This window comes from Pteropus medius, unplaced genomic scaffold (genome assembly GCF_902729225.1).
Source record: "Pteropus medius unplaced genomic scaffold, Ma_sr-lr_union100, whole genome shotgun sequence".
In the NCBI taxonomy this organism is placed as follows: Eukaryota; Metazoa; Chordata; class Mammalia; order Chiroptera; family Pteropodidae; genus Pteropus; species Pteropus medius.
The window spans coordinates 19,943,360-19,959,345 of record NW_024354500.1 but is presented as its reverse complement, the minus strand read 5'-3'; the positions used below and the strand labels follow the sequence as shown (position 1 = coordinate 19,959,345).

The window sequence follows — 15,986 nt, the reverse complement described above, 5'->3', positions numbered from 1 at the left end:
TTTTGGAAATATTTCATGAGGATCAACTTGATTACAAACCTCTTGAGGACAAGGCCTTTGTCCTTTGCATCTCCACACTAATTAGTAGAGAGACAGGCATCTGATAGGATGAATATATGATCTATATTTCTACTCCTCTCCATACATTAATAATTAAGAGGTGGCCTCATATATCTCTTGGAGAGAGCAAGAAATAAGAAAAAGAGAACTACATAGTTTTAGGCACATAATTAGATGCTTCAACTATGTCTCCTCATTTAATATTTTGTTTCTATTTTGAGGTAAATATCTTTACCCCATTTTTCAGATGAGGAAACAGAGGTTCAGAGAAAATTAGTGATTTTGCCAAGATCATAAAATCACTGATACAGCCGGAATTCAAACTATTTCCCTGCCTCCCTGAATATGTGTTGGTCTGATGGAAACAAGGACAATTTTTTAAAAATGAAGAAAAGATGCTGATTAGAGTGTTTTCATCAATTGCTTAATTAGAAGAGGAAATTTGTTCAGGCAGCAGCACTTACAAAAAAAAAAAAACCTGGAAATTTTAGTGGAGCGTGTGTTTATTTCAGTGATACCCTCGTAATGGACAAGGCTACCAAAAAGTTAGGCCAACGTTAAGTTGTGAAATAAAAACATTAATTATAAAGCACTACTAAGTGCCAGATGCTGTTTTGGGTTCTTTACATTTATGCACGATACCGCTGCTCTGGAAGGCTAGTGAAAAAACACAAGTGTGTCTAAAGGCTGGAGACTGCAGTGACCAGACATTGAAATTATGCTACACAATTACTGGTTGGATAAGTTGGGAAGGTTTATTCTGGAGTAAATTGAAGATGATATGATAGCCATCTCAAATTGTTGAAAGATTTTCAGGTAGAAGAGAGATTTAGACATAGGAATAGAATTAAGACGTTATAAGCCTTCCATTACCAAGACTAATCAAACAGAAGTGTCAGTGTAGAAACAACACCTGTATTCAAAGGGAGATTAAGTAGTTAAAATTTTAAATTCTCGAAACTTGAAGATTTTAGGATTTTTAAGATTCACAAATATCATCATCATCTTCTTCATCAACAAAGTCAGGGTTGGAGGAAAAAAATATTAGTGCTAAATCCTTTCTGAAAATATAGAAAGAATTCCCCAGGAGAGAAACATACAATTCTTTCTTTACCGTTGATAAAAAAAAAAAAATAGTTTTTCAATTTAAACCCTTCTCTATAGTGATACTTTTATAATTATATTAAGAAAATTCAGTCTCCAGGTTTCAGTGCCGATAACGTTGCCTATTTTGAAAGCATTGTCTATTTATTTTTGCCTTTATCAGCAAAAGGAAGCTCACCCTTAATGGCTATTATTGGGCCAGGCATTGAGCAGACGCTTCTTACAACATGTTGGGTGTTTTCTTATCTGGGATTACTGTTTCTTGAGAAGTACCCACAGTGTAAGAAGTGAGTACATGATGACAGTGAGCATCATTATAGGAATTAGAGTAGATAATTCGTTTGCAAGTACCATAGAAGTGTGCTTATGTGATGTGAAAGGACTACCCAGAGCCCCAAATGACAAATTGAAGAGTTGTCGTGTTGTGGGGCATCTTGAGAAGAAATTAGGATAAATTGCAGATACTGCATACAGTGTACCTAGAGAACCCTGGCGGTTGGAGGTGTGTGTACGTGCGTATGAAAATTATTTAAAAAATCATTGTCGTGGCTGTGAACACTTGGCTAGTAATGAGAAAGATATGGTCTCAGGGGGAAAAAAGCATCCAGAAGCGCTCCATCCCACTGCTGGGAACACTGGGTGCTCAAACAATATTAATGCTTCATGATGAAGATGGTAGCGAGGATGTTGATGATTAAAGCAACCCATGGAAAAATAGGGCTAGGGAGGATGGCATAGCCCAGGGACCAGGAGAGGGAGGATGACTCACGAGCGAGGGGTACCTGGGGATAGAGCGTTGTGGTGTGCACGCTGACGGGCGTGTTGAGGTAGGGAAGGGCAGCTGGGGAGCTGCGCGTGTGGCTCGGACCTGGGGAGTGGGCGGGTGGGGGTACCCGTGGGCGGAGCTGCTCCGGGACTGAGTGGCTGACAGCTGTGTCTTGTGAGAGCAGCAGCATCACCCGGGAGCGAAGCCTCGGAGACTCCGCCTAACAGACACCCAAACTCTCCATCTCCCTCCCGCAGCCCAAACTGGACGCAGCCGTGCCAGGGAGCAGCCTCGGCGGCGGCGGCGGCGGCGGCGGCCCCAGCCCCGGCCCCGGCCCCGGCCCCGCCCCCGCCCCGCGCGCCCAGCCCGCGACGCCCGGATCGGCCGAGCCTGGCGCGAGCCCTCGCCCCCTCTCCGCGCCCGCCGTGCCCGCCGCGCCTCAGCCTGCCCGCCCCCGCCGGCCGAGGCTGGGCTGCGGGAGGCGGCCGGGCAGCCCCGATCCTCGCTAGGGCGACCAAAACAAAGGCAGCATCCGGGGCTGGGTGGATTGCAAACAACCATGAAAGACTGGGTTCGCTCTCTCCCCGGCTCTGCTGCTGCCGCCGCCGCTGCTCCTCCTCCTGCTGCCGCCGCCAGGAGGGCTCCGCTGTGAGGGGAAGCAGGGGCGCAGCTGCTGGGCGTGAATCCGAAAGGTGAGAGCCCGAGAGCAGGAGGAGGGGGCGGGCAGGCCACCAAAATGTCTTCGGCCGTGGGGCCCCGCGGTCCTCGCCCACCCACGGTGCCTCCCCCCATGCAAGAGCTGCCCGACCTGAGCCACCTGACCGAGGAGGAGAGGAACATTATCATGGCAGTGATGGACCGGCAGAAAGAAGAGGAGGAAAAAGAAGAAGCCATGCTCAAGTAAGCCACCCCCAGCCGCGCCATCCGTGCCTCCGTGCCTCCTTCGGTCCATTCACCACTCACTCACCCAATCCTCTCGGCTGAGTGTGGGGGAGGGGCGGGCGAGGGTGCTGGGTGCGGGCGGAGGCGCCCGCCTTGGGGCCAGGGGCGCTGGGCTTGAGCAGGAAGGCGGTTAGGGGGACGTACGGAAGGAGGGGATGCCACCAAGCTGAGAGCCCGGGAGCGGATGGCTTGAGACTGGGTTGCAGAGGAGGATTAGGTAGACAGAGACCACCCTGGGGGTGGGATATGCAGAAGCTGAGAAGAGCTGATCCCACCCAAGTGTAGGGGCCCTGGACTGGGAGCAGGTTAGGGGACAGGAGATGAGTGGAAGGAAGAGGAGGTGGGATGAAGAGGAGCTGAGAATAGCTCCTCTTCTCTTCTTGGAGTTGTTTAGCAGGTTGGGGTTACCCCAGTGAAGGGTGCCAGTATTTATATAAGAAAAATGCTTATTTTTAGTGTTCATTTTTGTACTCATTCATCTCACAGATCAAGGTTGGGTCTTTTTTTTTGGGCAGTTGCCATCTTTGGTAACCTGCCTCCCTAGCTTCTCTAACCTTTTATTCTTTTACACAGTCTTTTACACAGAATACTTGTGTGAACACACATTTTCTCACCAATATATAATGCCATTGTCAATGCAAAGTTTTTAATAATGGGAGAAGCTGTTGGGGACTCTGGTCTGAATAAAATAAAGGTTCCTTTCTACTGGTTTCCAAGAGACCTCTGGGGCCTGCTCCTGGTGAAAGCAGTACAATAGGGGATTGGATATTTGCACAATTCCCCCTTCTTTAAAGCCCATCGACCCTTTAAGGGATCTCTGTTCAGTGCCCCATTTTCCTGTGTCTGGGGAGGGGATGGGGCTCATTGCTGGTGGTGCAAGAGTGTGTGACACTGTTGCTGCTTGCTTTAGTCTGAGACAAAACTGCTTACAAGGTACTGGCATCTAGACTTGGTTTTCCTTGCTCCTTAGCATCACACCTAGAGTGGAGCTGAAGAGGACTTCAACCCTGCCTCTCCTTCGGAGGTCTTCATGTATTCAGGAAAGTTTTCAACTCAGTAGTGAGGGAATTTAGAGACCCTTGGTGTCCTCTGGTTAGGCCAGAAGGTGTATCTGGGGGCAGAGGATTGGCATTAAGAGCCAGTGGGAACCTGTTGCATCTTCAGTTAGCTGATAGCAAAGAAGGGGTAGGGAGGGGACAGGGGTGACAGCACAGAGGCACAGAGCACACCCAGCATGGCCTCTTCCCCACCGCCTAGGACGCCTCCCTAAGAGAAGATGCTGCCACCAAAGGTTTCAGCTGCTTTCCCTCAGTGCAGCAGTGCCTCACAGGAGAGGAATGGAGGGAGGCTGCATGCATAGACTGATGGGTCCCCACCAGTGTAACTGCCACCATATGGGAGAGGGGAATATTGAGAGAGAACTGTGGGTGCTGGGTCACAGCAAAGAATAGAAATCCAGTCATTCTGCCCTTTCATTGTAGACTCAGAAAAGGGCCATTAACTTGGAAGGCTAGAGCTGGCCTGGTTCTATAAAGAGCAGCAGGTTTCTGAATTCCCTGCACCTTCTTATCCAAAAAAGAAAGAAAGAAACAAACAACAACAACAACCAAAAAAAAAAAAAAGAAAGAGAAAAGGAAAAAAAAGAAAAACAAATACTTTAAGCCTGCTGGCTTGAGGGAGGCAGAACCCTTATTAATCTGCTGCCTGTCCCCTGTCCCTAGTGGAACAATGACGTCCCTAGTGCTGCAGGCTTCCCCTCTTCTGAGATTGGAAGTAATGGATGGTGTCTGATGGTGCTGCTGTCTGTCTGTCTGATTGTCAATTCGTCTGTCCTCACTGGTTGCAGCCCCTGCCACCTGTTCTGGGCACCTTTTCTGCTAGTCAGGATTTACAGGTTTGCTACTGTTTTTTTTTTTTTTTTTTGGTGTTCGCTGCAGACAGCAGGTAGATGGAGGCCTCCAGCAGCTAGTGGAAAATATAGGCTGCTGCTTGACAGGGTCCGAATAGGAAGGGGAAGTCACAGTGCAAGTAGTGGCCGTGATCGCGCTCCTTCATTGGCTGTTTCAGGGATGGCAGAGAGTGAGGGATTTTAAGTGGGAGAGGGTGAGTTTTAGGACAGAATCTCAAACCTGCTATCTGCCTACAGACAGCAATGACGATATTATATGGGCATATATAGACAAATAAAAATGAGAAGCAGCATCCAACTGCTCATGTTGAATACATCTTTCCCACTGCTATTCCTGTACCTGCTGTCCACTGGCTTGCAAATATTGTTTCTTTATTTCAAGGTTTCACAAAATATCGCAGTATGTGATGCTCTTATACAACAGCCCTCTATAATCCTGGAACTCTGCATTAACTTTATCAGTCAATCTCCTCTGCTAAAGTCTTGGCCTTTTGTGCAGTGGAATACTGGTGAGCATTTTGGAACCCCAGTTAAGCATGTCAGATTATCTGCAATTAGTGCAACAATGCTGTACTTTTTTCTAGAGGGCACTTTATATCTTAAAAACTGGGAATGATAGGGGCTATTCAAAAGACATGTATATATGGGAACTTAATGATATGTAGTCATTGGTGGTGGCCTTTTCTAAACTTTGCATTAAAATGGACTAGAAAACAGTGCTTTCCACAGAGCTTTGAAATGTTTGTTAAATAAGATACAAGTTTTTGTGGTAATGCTTGGTTCATCATATCACATATCTGAGAAATTACTTTCACAACAGGCCCTACAGAGCTAAAGTTCTGGTAACAGAGCAATTAGACTTAAAATTCACGTTGTCATCACTGCAGACCATTACCTTGAGCTACCTACTGTGCAAGCTCTCTTCTTTACAATGTATAAAAATTGGTATTAATAAAGAGAAGATAGAAAATCGATGGGTATATATACCAAAGAAACATTACAAAATGTCAATTAAAAATATTTGTATAGTTTCATCAGCCTTGATTGTAAATTACTACTTGAATTTGGTCTTGATAAAGTTTTAAACATGTAAAAATGGAAAAAGAATAATCAAACTACTTTCACCTCAAGATTTCAGAAAAAATTTATTTGAAATTGTAAGTACTTTATCATAAAAATAATTCACTTTGTTGGCAAAGTGCACTAATTTGAAATACACTGCCATATAACTAGAAATAGTTGACTTCTGCAAATAATTTTTAATGATCGATTTAATTATCTGAAAATAAAAAGTAGTTTCTTAATCTTAGTAAGGTTTTTGGGGTGTGTGTGTGTGTGTGTGTGTGTGTGTGCGTGCGCACGCGCGCGTACATGTGTGGTTTTTCTGGAGACTTTTTAAAACCTAATTTTCTCAATGAATACTCCTTCAAGTAACTGTCACTAGACACTATGAACCAATATACTACATGAGTTGAAAACTCTGTTATCTGGGACCTAAATCAGAGAAGATCTCATTAGATATAAAATCATATATTTTTTTTAATAAAAGCTTCATAGAGAAATGAGCTACAGAATAGTAAGAGAAGAGAAAAAAATATATAAGAAGAGTTAAAGGGATGTTTTGAGAATGGGAATTGAGAACCATATTGGAATATTTAATAAAACTACCAACATTTATTGAGCATTTACCTCATGCTGGCCATTATTCTAAATGGTTATTGACTCAAATGCCAAGTAGTTGAACTGTGCTGGTTTAATATATGTATATTTGAAGTCTCACAACAGCCTGTACAGAAGGCAAGTTAGGTCGTATGATCCTTAGAACCTCATCCGCTACTCAGAGAGTTCCAGTAATACCCTCAACTGTCTCACACAACATGGCCCAATCAGGATTCAAACCCAGACTATTTATTCTAAGTCCAAATATTTCCCCACACACTACACCTTCCTTCTACCAAGAAGCTTGTACATTTTCCTTAAACTAATTTCTGCTCTTTCTTCAGTTTCAGAGGAATGGTTTGGCAAAAGGTTAGTCTGATCAGAAGCTCAGATGCCGGTTCTAGGAGGGCCTACAGCTTCACCCACACTCTTAAGAGTTTTCCTGTGGACTGAGAGTGGAGAAGTTGTCTCTAGTTCAAAGATAGTAAAAATCAGCATGCTATGGTGGAAAGATCATTAATTTCGGATCCAAGCATTTTGTTATACTAGTTCTACTTCTGTTACTTTGCAAATGTGGGCAAGAAAATTAAACAGATTCTGTGAGGTTCTATCTTTCTTGCAAATCCTGTTCATGGTGTGAATGGATTTATAAAGAGCATTACTGACTTTGGACTTCTCCCTCTCTTCTTAACAGGGAACCAAACAATGACTTTTCAAATATCCATCCTATCCACTTCCTTCATGGATAGGAAAAAGAAAGTAGAAGGAGAAGAACTTTTGTAACTGAAGCTTTTCTTTCTCCTCTTTCTTCTTCCAACCAATTATAATATTATGACCTGAAATGTATCCATAAGGCTCAATATGAGACACCCCAATTAGCATCTGGGAAAAGAAGAAAAAGTACACTGGGGTAGCTGGGAAGGGATGAGGATAGAGTCCCCATGCAGGTATCAGGTTTTCATTGGAGTTTGCAAAGATTTTCATATCTTATACCCAAAATATTCTATGATATTGCTCAGGTAGGATGGATAAGAAAGAAAAAGAAAAAGGCAAATAGTAATGAGAGAAAGTGGATAACCCAGGTGCAGCTGTCTACCTGTTCTGATATGTTGTGTTAAGTAGAAAAATAATGGGAGAGAAAACTTAGAACCTTTCACTCAGAGTCTAGTCCCCCTTCACACCATTAATGGAGAGGGTTAAAAATAGGGAAAGTTAACCCTAAACTGTATTGGAGTTTTCTGCTTTCAGCAAAAACCTATCTTAATAAATGTGCATGGTCAGTCCTGAGTTCTCAAATACTCATCCAAAAAACACAGAAGAAGGAAGCCTAAAAAAATGAAAGAAGTGAGGCATTAAAGAGAATGGAGGGTAAGAGACATAATCATTAGTTCACATTTGGCCAACCTATCTTGACTTTCTTTTAACTTGTACGATTCCTTCTTAACCAGAAGTGAGGGGGCACCATTGTTTAAGTAAACAGATTACTAAATTTGAAGTAGAATATGGAAACCAATGTGGGCTATAACGTACTGCTGCTGTCTTGGATGGAAACACACGTTGGGAGTGTTATTTGCTCAACTTGTTAAATGAAGAGAACAATTTGGGTGAAACATGTAGTAAGCTTCCTAGAAGAATATCAAATTTAGGGATTCCTGAAATAATATTTTTACTTTCTCATATCTGTAATATGCAGATGGACAGGTTGCTGTACCATGGATTATAAAGTCCAGTGTGTTACATTTTATTTATCTTTATGGGCTCTTTTATATTTTTAAACAATTTTTTACATGATATGAGTTAGATATTTTAGAGCTGGTCCTGAGAGTTGAAGTACATTTGCTCAAGGCACATGGCAACTAGACCAATAAAACCCAGAACTCAAGTATGTTGGCTCTAAATCTTTATTGTTCTTTTACATCTTTTTAAAAGTTCATCAAGCTGTGGGCATTAAGGTTGGTTTCCCTCTCCTGCTGTTGGAGCAGGAGACTTATTTCTTAGTACTTTCTGTGTGTCAGGCATTTGATTGGCTATTTAACATATTCTACTCGACCTTATGCCCATTCTATCACTATTCTATTTTCTAATATTACTGAAATTCCCAGAACTAGCTAGGTATTTTCCTGACCCTTTGATCCTGGAGTACAGAGAATAAAATTTAAAAGGAGCAAAGGAAGAATTTCACATAGCTAAGTGGTATTTTCTACCCTTTTCCAAGTCCTCCTGCCTCCAATCTCTGGATCTGGCTGCAGATGACTCACTAACTCCATATGCATCCAGGGCCTTTTGGATCTGCTTGCTCTTTCACCCATAGTATTCTCTACCTTAACATTTTCCCACCATTCTCTACCATGAGGTTATCTCTTCTCCCTACTATTGTCCTGAATTGTATTTATTAGGTAGGCTATTTATAACAAAGTATCTTATGATATTCAATTCAACAATAAGACCATAGTTTCAGGTATTAGAATTGGATCAGCTATTGGGCTCTCTGGGTAGACATAGAGGGCCCTCCGCTTACAGTCTTAGTATGGCCAGAAAGGGAGGTGAGCATCAAGTCATTGAATTGAGCAGTGGACTAGATTCTAGTCTTAACACTATGACTTTCTGTAGGTGTGAACATCAATATGTTGCCTATCCAAGCCTCAGTTTCTTTATGTGTAAAGTGGAATTGATAATGCCTGCCCTTCTAACTTATGAGGTTTTAACGTAATAGTGGAGGCACTTTTAAACTTCAAATTGCTGTACCAAAGAAAGGTGTCATTATTATCTTTCCTCTGTAAAACTGTAGAAGAATCCCAAGATCATCTTTTCCTGTGACTGTTGCAGCTACTAGGAGTCCTGCGGAGATGAGTTCTTGTAGAATAATGCATCCATCATATCATGCTAGCAGTGTAATGTGACCGGGGCTACAGCTACTAGTGTGAGAATTTGGCAAGTAGACAAAAGGTGAAATGAGTCCAGGATTTGATCTGAGGTTATATTTACCTTCTTTACATTCTTCTTTCTTTCTCATTAAATAGCTCATAAATATCTTTAGCACAAAAAGCAATGTGGGCAAAATGATAAAGTTCGAAATAGCAAAAAGGCAACCCTAATTCAAAAATGAGAAGAGAAATTAGCTTTGGGTAATTTCCTTATCTTTTGCTAGAAAAAAAAAAATTAGAGAAATAGACTGATGATTGTAGTGTCACTGAATTTAATTATTTTCAGAATTAGCTGAATAAGAGGCAATATACTTGTCAAGTAGTAATTTCTCTTTCATAACAGTTTACTGTTGGATGATATAATAGATTGTATGTGTTTAAGAATTTTTTAAGATTCTATACTGGATGCCTTAGGTTTTCTGGATGTATATTCTCACATTCTTACATCAAGTTTATGTATACTTATTTTGATCTAGATCAGTTGTCTATAGATGGCAAGAGGGGAATGAATATACTGCAGACTGACTTTATGTAGTCCTACCTCTGTTGCTATCTTGTGAAAATTTTCTGTACACACAAACCTTTATTTAAAGACAAAATGAATTTTTAAAAGCAAAATGATTGTACGTGTTCGTTTGCCCAGGACAGTATCTGTTTATATTATATCTGTTATATCATGCTATCGTTATGGATAGTACCGCTTTCTCTCAATTTTGAGTTTCAGTCTGGATGATAAATTATATTATTTTCCTCTTATAAATTTTGCTTTCCCTAATACAAATTATTCATTTAAAACTTCAGAAAATCAAGCAATTAGCAGTCATGAAATATATCTTACCAATAAGTCATGCAAGGAAATTGTTGACATACACTTTTGAAACTTATTGTTTGGTAAATGGAAACTCTTGCTGAGAAGGTGTTATCTTTAATGGAGCCTCAGTGGAATGTTACCATTTATGGCAAAGTTGAATTTAAAATTTCACAACATATTTCAAATAACAGTAGCTATGAATTACATCTGCATACAGGACTCTTTTTTATGAAAATTCCCCTTTGGGGCTTGCAAAGGAGCAGCCTGCGGTTTAAAGAAGACATTTAAATAGATTTTAGAATGTAGTTATTTTGATATTTCTTCTGAAGTTTAGATAGCAAAATAAGGTAATGTTATAGTAAGTAATTTCATGCAATTCAAAAGTAATTCATGTGCTTAATTAGATATTAGCTCTTTTAAAGAGTCATGAGCCAAACAGATATTTTTATATAATATAAAATACCCTGTTAATGATTTACATAATATTTAGTATGTATATTTTATTCCCCATCATTATACCAGGTAATTATTGTCTAAAAGATGCCATTATATTTACATAGAGAGGGTATGTGAATTAAAAACCAATTAAGGTATCTGTACTGTCATACAAATGTCTTACACAGTTTCGCTTCTCAAAATGGACTTTCATGAATGATATGCATGTTCACAAAGGGGGACTAGTATAGTATTAGTTATTGATGGTGTTTTCTGGCTATATTTGCTAGACTTTATGTAGTCTATTTAATTAGCTCCCAACTTACATTTCCGTGTTTCAAGCATTGTTGATCGATATTTGAGAAGCATTCTTAATTTCAAGAATACCAAGTTATTTTAAAGGTGTAACTAATCAGTGCACAAGTGTCATGTGCCCCATTATTATTCTGGCCATTTAAACATAGCTCTTAACAAAAGCATTCAGAAAGCTCTTTATTCACACGGCTAGCTGTTTCGTTTTAAGACTATGAGGTTTACATTTTGGAAAAACTAGGCAGATGGTATCTGAAATACCTAAGGAATGTATACATCAGTGTATCAAGTTTCTTTAAATATAGGGTAGTGTGTATATATCCACATTCAGAAGTTTTATCCAGGTCAGAAAGATTACTTAGTGTATTAGTAGAAATAGATGAAAACAAAAGTAGAGTAACCAAATGGCTTTTCCTTTTATATTTCACACAGCTTAGCAGATTTATCTTCCTTAGCTGTCTCTGTCTTGTAATATATTAGAGCTTAAGTCTTCTTACCTAACCCTTCTTTCTGGGGAAAAATGGATATATTTTACATCCTAGTATCTGAAATAAAGGGATATTGAAATGAGCTGGCTCATTTATTTTGGATATTAAAATTTTGGTAAGAGTAAAAATTGTACAGAGATTCTTTGATATTCTTCATGATCATCATGAAAAATGTCATAAGGGTATAATTTTGAAAAATAAAATATAGTAGAGTGTTCTTATAATTAGGGTGGATATTTCAATTTACAGACGTCTATATACCCTAGGCCAAATCTAGCCACCTAATACATAACAGCCTGGGAAAAAAGATACTGTCCTCTGCGTATTGTTCCAGACACATTCGTTAGAAAGGGATAGCATGATATTTGGAGCCCCAAAGGCCTAAGTGGTAATAGTCACTACTGAGTATAACTGTTATTGATAATTAGTCACCTGGCTATCTAGTATTGGCCTTCCATAAAGGCACTATTGTTTAAGGTTCTTAGAGGGCCACATACAATAATAATAATAATAGTAATAATAATAATAACAATACAAAGAAAACAAAACAGCAAAAACATAGCCCCAGGCCCTCAGGAGCAGATATACTTTGGAAAAAGACTAACTATTTAGTAATATAAAATAGTGCAAAATAAATGAGTGATAGTTATAAGAGCTGGAGGACTTCATAGAGCTCTCTCTTGCCCTTCTCTAATTTCATTTCCTTCTGATTTGCCTTCTAATTTCCTATATCTCCGTATTCGGTCTTCTCTTGACTCTCAAATGTTGGCCTTCATTTCAGTCTACTGTCCATGTTATACTCCTCCAATTTTATGTGTGGTATCTGGTTAGTCTCAAGCATACTCTTGGGTTTAGTCATACTTACGTGTTAATGATTCCCAAGTCTGTAGTATTGCATTAGAATTTTCTACCAAATTCTGGATTTATGTACTTAACCACCTGCTAAATAACTCTACCTAGATGTCTCATAGGCAATTCAAACTGATTGTGACCCATCATAAATTTCTTGACTTTCTGCCTAAATGTAATGCTTTTTCTGTAACCCCTGTGTTTGTGGGTAGCATCACCACTGCAACTTTTTATTCAGTCTAATGTCAAATCCTACAACTTTTGTCTTCTTAGAATATTTTGCATTTCTCTTCTTTTTTTTCCAGTTCCATTGCCTTTACCTTAGTGTAGACTGTCATCACTACTCACCCAGATGATGGCAGTAACATCCTAATTCATTTTCCTGCCACCAGTCAGACCTCTTCCTATTAGATCTTCACAATGATGTCAGAGGAATCTTTCTAAAATGCATCTGAACATGTTCCTTCAGTAAAACCTCTTTGCTTTCAGAGTAAAGTTTAAACTTCATAATATGTACTCTGCTTACTATATCCTTTCATTGGTCCATGCACACCTTCCTGACACAACTTTACTGAACTAGTTCTTAAGGTATCATTTCTGCTTCACAACTTGGTGACGCTACTTATGCTTTTCTCTCTGTCAGGAATTTCCTTCTTAATCTATCTAATTTTTACATAGCCTTTCAGATTAGCTCAAGCGACAGCTGCTACATCATCCCAGACTTCCCAGATTAATTTTAATATTTGTCCTCTGTACACATCTTTTCCATAACTGTTTCACGTGACAGTCTCACCTCAGTACAGCATAAGCCCCTGAGATCAGGGTCATTCTTCTTTATGTCCCTCATTCCCTCAAATAAGCATAGGCCTGGCATGTAATAGGTACTAGAATTTTTTAAACTGTATGTATGAATGAATGAATAGATTCAGAGGATGTGGATTGGAGGAGTCACCTAAGGCTACTGGATGGATTAATAAAGTATGAGTAGGTGGATGGAGTGGGAAAGTTATTCTAGCCATGGGAATTCTGTTAACGAATTCTGAAAGCAAAGAATGAGCTGAGTGTTTTTGGCTATTGAGAGAACCCAGTTGGCCAGAATTTATGAGGAGAATACACCAGATATTGGATATCACAAGGTTAAATTGAAATGTAATTTTAGGATGGTCTGCTTTACTGTTAGTTTATCATTCGTGGCTTTTTGAAGGACAGCATTCTTAGAGTGTTTGAATGTCATTGTGGGAGGATGTAAATAATACACTTTAAAATGTAACCTTCTAGACAGACATGCTTAATAGAAACATTTCCTTTGAATTATAACATCACTAACTTTAGTAACAGTTTAAAGCATAATGTATGTTCTCTGATTTAATATTTAGAATTAGTTCAGATGCATATGACCATAAAGTATTGTATTGATTATGTTTTTAATTAAAAAATGCCCCTCAGTTAAGTCATCTTCTAAACTGGAACTCCTTGAAAGCATGTATCTCCTCTATAATTATCTTTGTATTTCCATTGCCTCACGCATACTAGGACCTCAGTAAGGGCTCACTGAACTGAATCACAGTCTGCATGCTTGGGACACAAAAGCACTGGCTTTTGACAACACAGCTGTACTTACTTGGATGGGAACTTAGAGACCATCTAATCCGGTGCTGGCAAATATTGCACAGGCTATTTCCTGTATCTAGAGCAGCATCCCTGATAAATCTTGGATGCCTCAGAAACTTTCTGAATGTCCAGACCATCAACTTATGAGAATTGGCAATCAAGATGCAACATTTTAGCCACTGAAGATTTATTCCAACTCCACTTTAAAGGAGAGAAAACTGAGGCCAAGAGACTCTTTTAGATTTTCATTATTAATTCGTGAGAAAGCTGAGTATAAGACTTTTGGTCCTTTTCTCCTGGTACAATGTTTTTTTTTTTTTCCCGGCCATTATTATATTCTCTCTCTGATATTGGTTTCCTTTTAACTACCATCAAATTCAAACAATTAGTTTTTTTCAATTTTAGTTTGATTTACCTGCTCTATAAGATTACATCCTGTTACAGAAAACTCCAAGAGAACTCCTAATTACTTTGTTGATTTTGAATTTGGTTATAGTGAGTATTATTCAGAAAAAAGAGAATCATTGCCAGAAACCAGGAAATATTTTATTTAAAGATCCCCTTTGCAATGGTATTTGTTACAATTATATTTACGCTGTATCAATACTTCTTAATTGTGATTATTTTATTTTTAATTTTTAATACTTTCCTGATACAGCATTTTCAATATGCAGTAATTTATTTATGATTCCAAATAGCTTTCCTACTATGCTTTTGAATTAAAACATATTAAAATCATGTTTTGTTTTTTCTCTTAGAAAAGCCAGTTGGTTTTTATGCACTGTGAAGAGAAAAGCTTTCTTTGGTTTTTCCTCATTTGGAGCTTTGGCTTCAGCTAGACTGTTGGTCAATGACTTAGTGGGATGGGAAGGGAATGCAACTCACATATACATCCATGAACACTCACATCTCATCCATGCATCTGTGCGTATAAATTCTCATATCTACACTCCTGAAAACTTAAAACTTTAAACGTCCTTTCTATAAAGTCTTTTTTAAGGAAGTTAATTTTATTTCATTTACAGAATTTGCATGATCTAGATATGCCTCATGTTACTTTTTGTATTCATAGCCCTTTCTATAAATTTTGCCCAAGTGGCCATTCTGGAAGAAGCCCTACACTCATATGATTCTACCATGTCCATGGGTTTTTGGACTAAAGATGGACACTTGACCCAAGTCCAGATGATTCATTGACTGGCTAAGAACTAATGAGATTTTTTTTCAGATCGAAAATAAATAATCAGAGGGTTAAGAAAAATGAATGATACCCATTCATATTTTTTTCTTGGAACAAAAAATGGATTGAGCATTTATGATATGTCAGGCATTGAGCTAGAATTAATGGAATTATCTATCCCCTGCCCTTTGTAGGAGGTGGTACATTTTATTTAAGTAAAATTAAAATTAAATGTAAATTTAAAATCTATGATAAATATAGCATAGAACGAAATATAATACTTTGATAAGATAACATAAACTAGGAATTTTGATTATGATCAGGCTGGCCAAGAATGGCCTTCTGTGAATGACAGTGAGGACTGAGCTAAGATCTGAAGATGAGTAGGAGTTCATTTGGCAAATAGGAAGTGAAGGACCTTGTAGGCAGAAAGAACAGAGAGTCTCTGGTGGGAGAGGGATTGGTGATTCTGAAGAAGTGGAAGGAAGCTTGTGTTGTGGAAGAAGAGAAAGTCAAGAAAAATTCAATAAGGGTGTGGTTTGAGAAAAATTTGGAAAGGTTGGCAGAAGCCTGACAATGCAGGGTTTCCAAGTCACAGTATAAAGTTTTATCTTTACCTGAAGAATCAAAATGTTTTGAAGAGATATATGCTGTAATCCTATTTGTATTTTATAAAGGTCATTCTGGCTACAGTATCAAGAACTGATTGGATGAAGGCCCACAGCATGTAAGTGTATAGAACACCTAGGAGGCTATTACAGGAGTCCAGGTGAGAGATGTTAGAAGCAAGGACTTTGGTAGTGATGGCAAATGTTAAAATTTGAGAGAGGTTTGGGAAGCAAAAGCCATCTTTTTTTAATAGATTAAATATGAATTGGCTTCTGACTTGTGGCACCAGGTTTTGGGAGTACCTGGAGGGGTAAGAGGGAGATCTTA

The 15,986-nt window shown here is 39.2% G+C and overlaps 1 protein-coding gene across 8 annotated transcripts in view; it reads left to right on the top strand.

The window, feature by feature from the left end:
* Positions 1-2,354: 2,354 nt before the first annotated feature.
* Positions 2,355-15,986, top strand: part of RIMS1 (regulating synaptic membrane exocytosis 1) — a 412,504-nt gene continuing 398,872 nt past the window's right edge. For all 8 annotated transcript variants that reach the window (XM_039853346.1, XM_039853345.1, XM_039853344.1 and 5 more), the window contains exon 1: positions 2,355-2,830. In XM_039853346.1, coding sequence (XP_039709280.1) covers positions 2,667-2,830 — 164 coding nt within the window. In that variant the 5' untranslated portion in view covers positions 2,355-2,666. The remainder of the gene's footprint in view (positions 2,831-15,986) is intronic.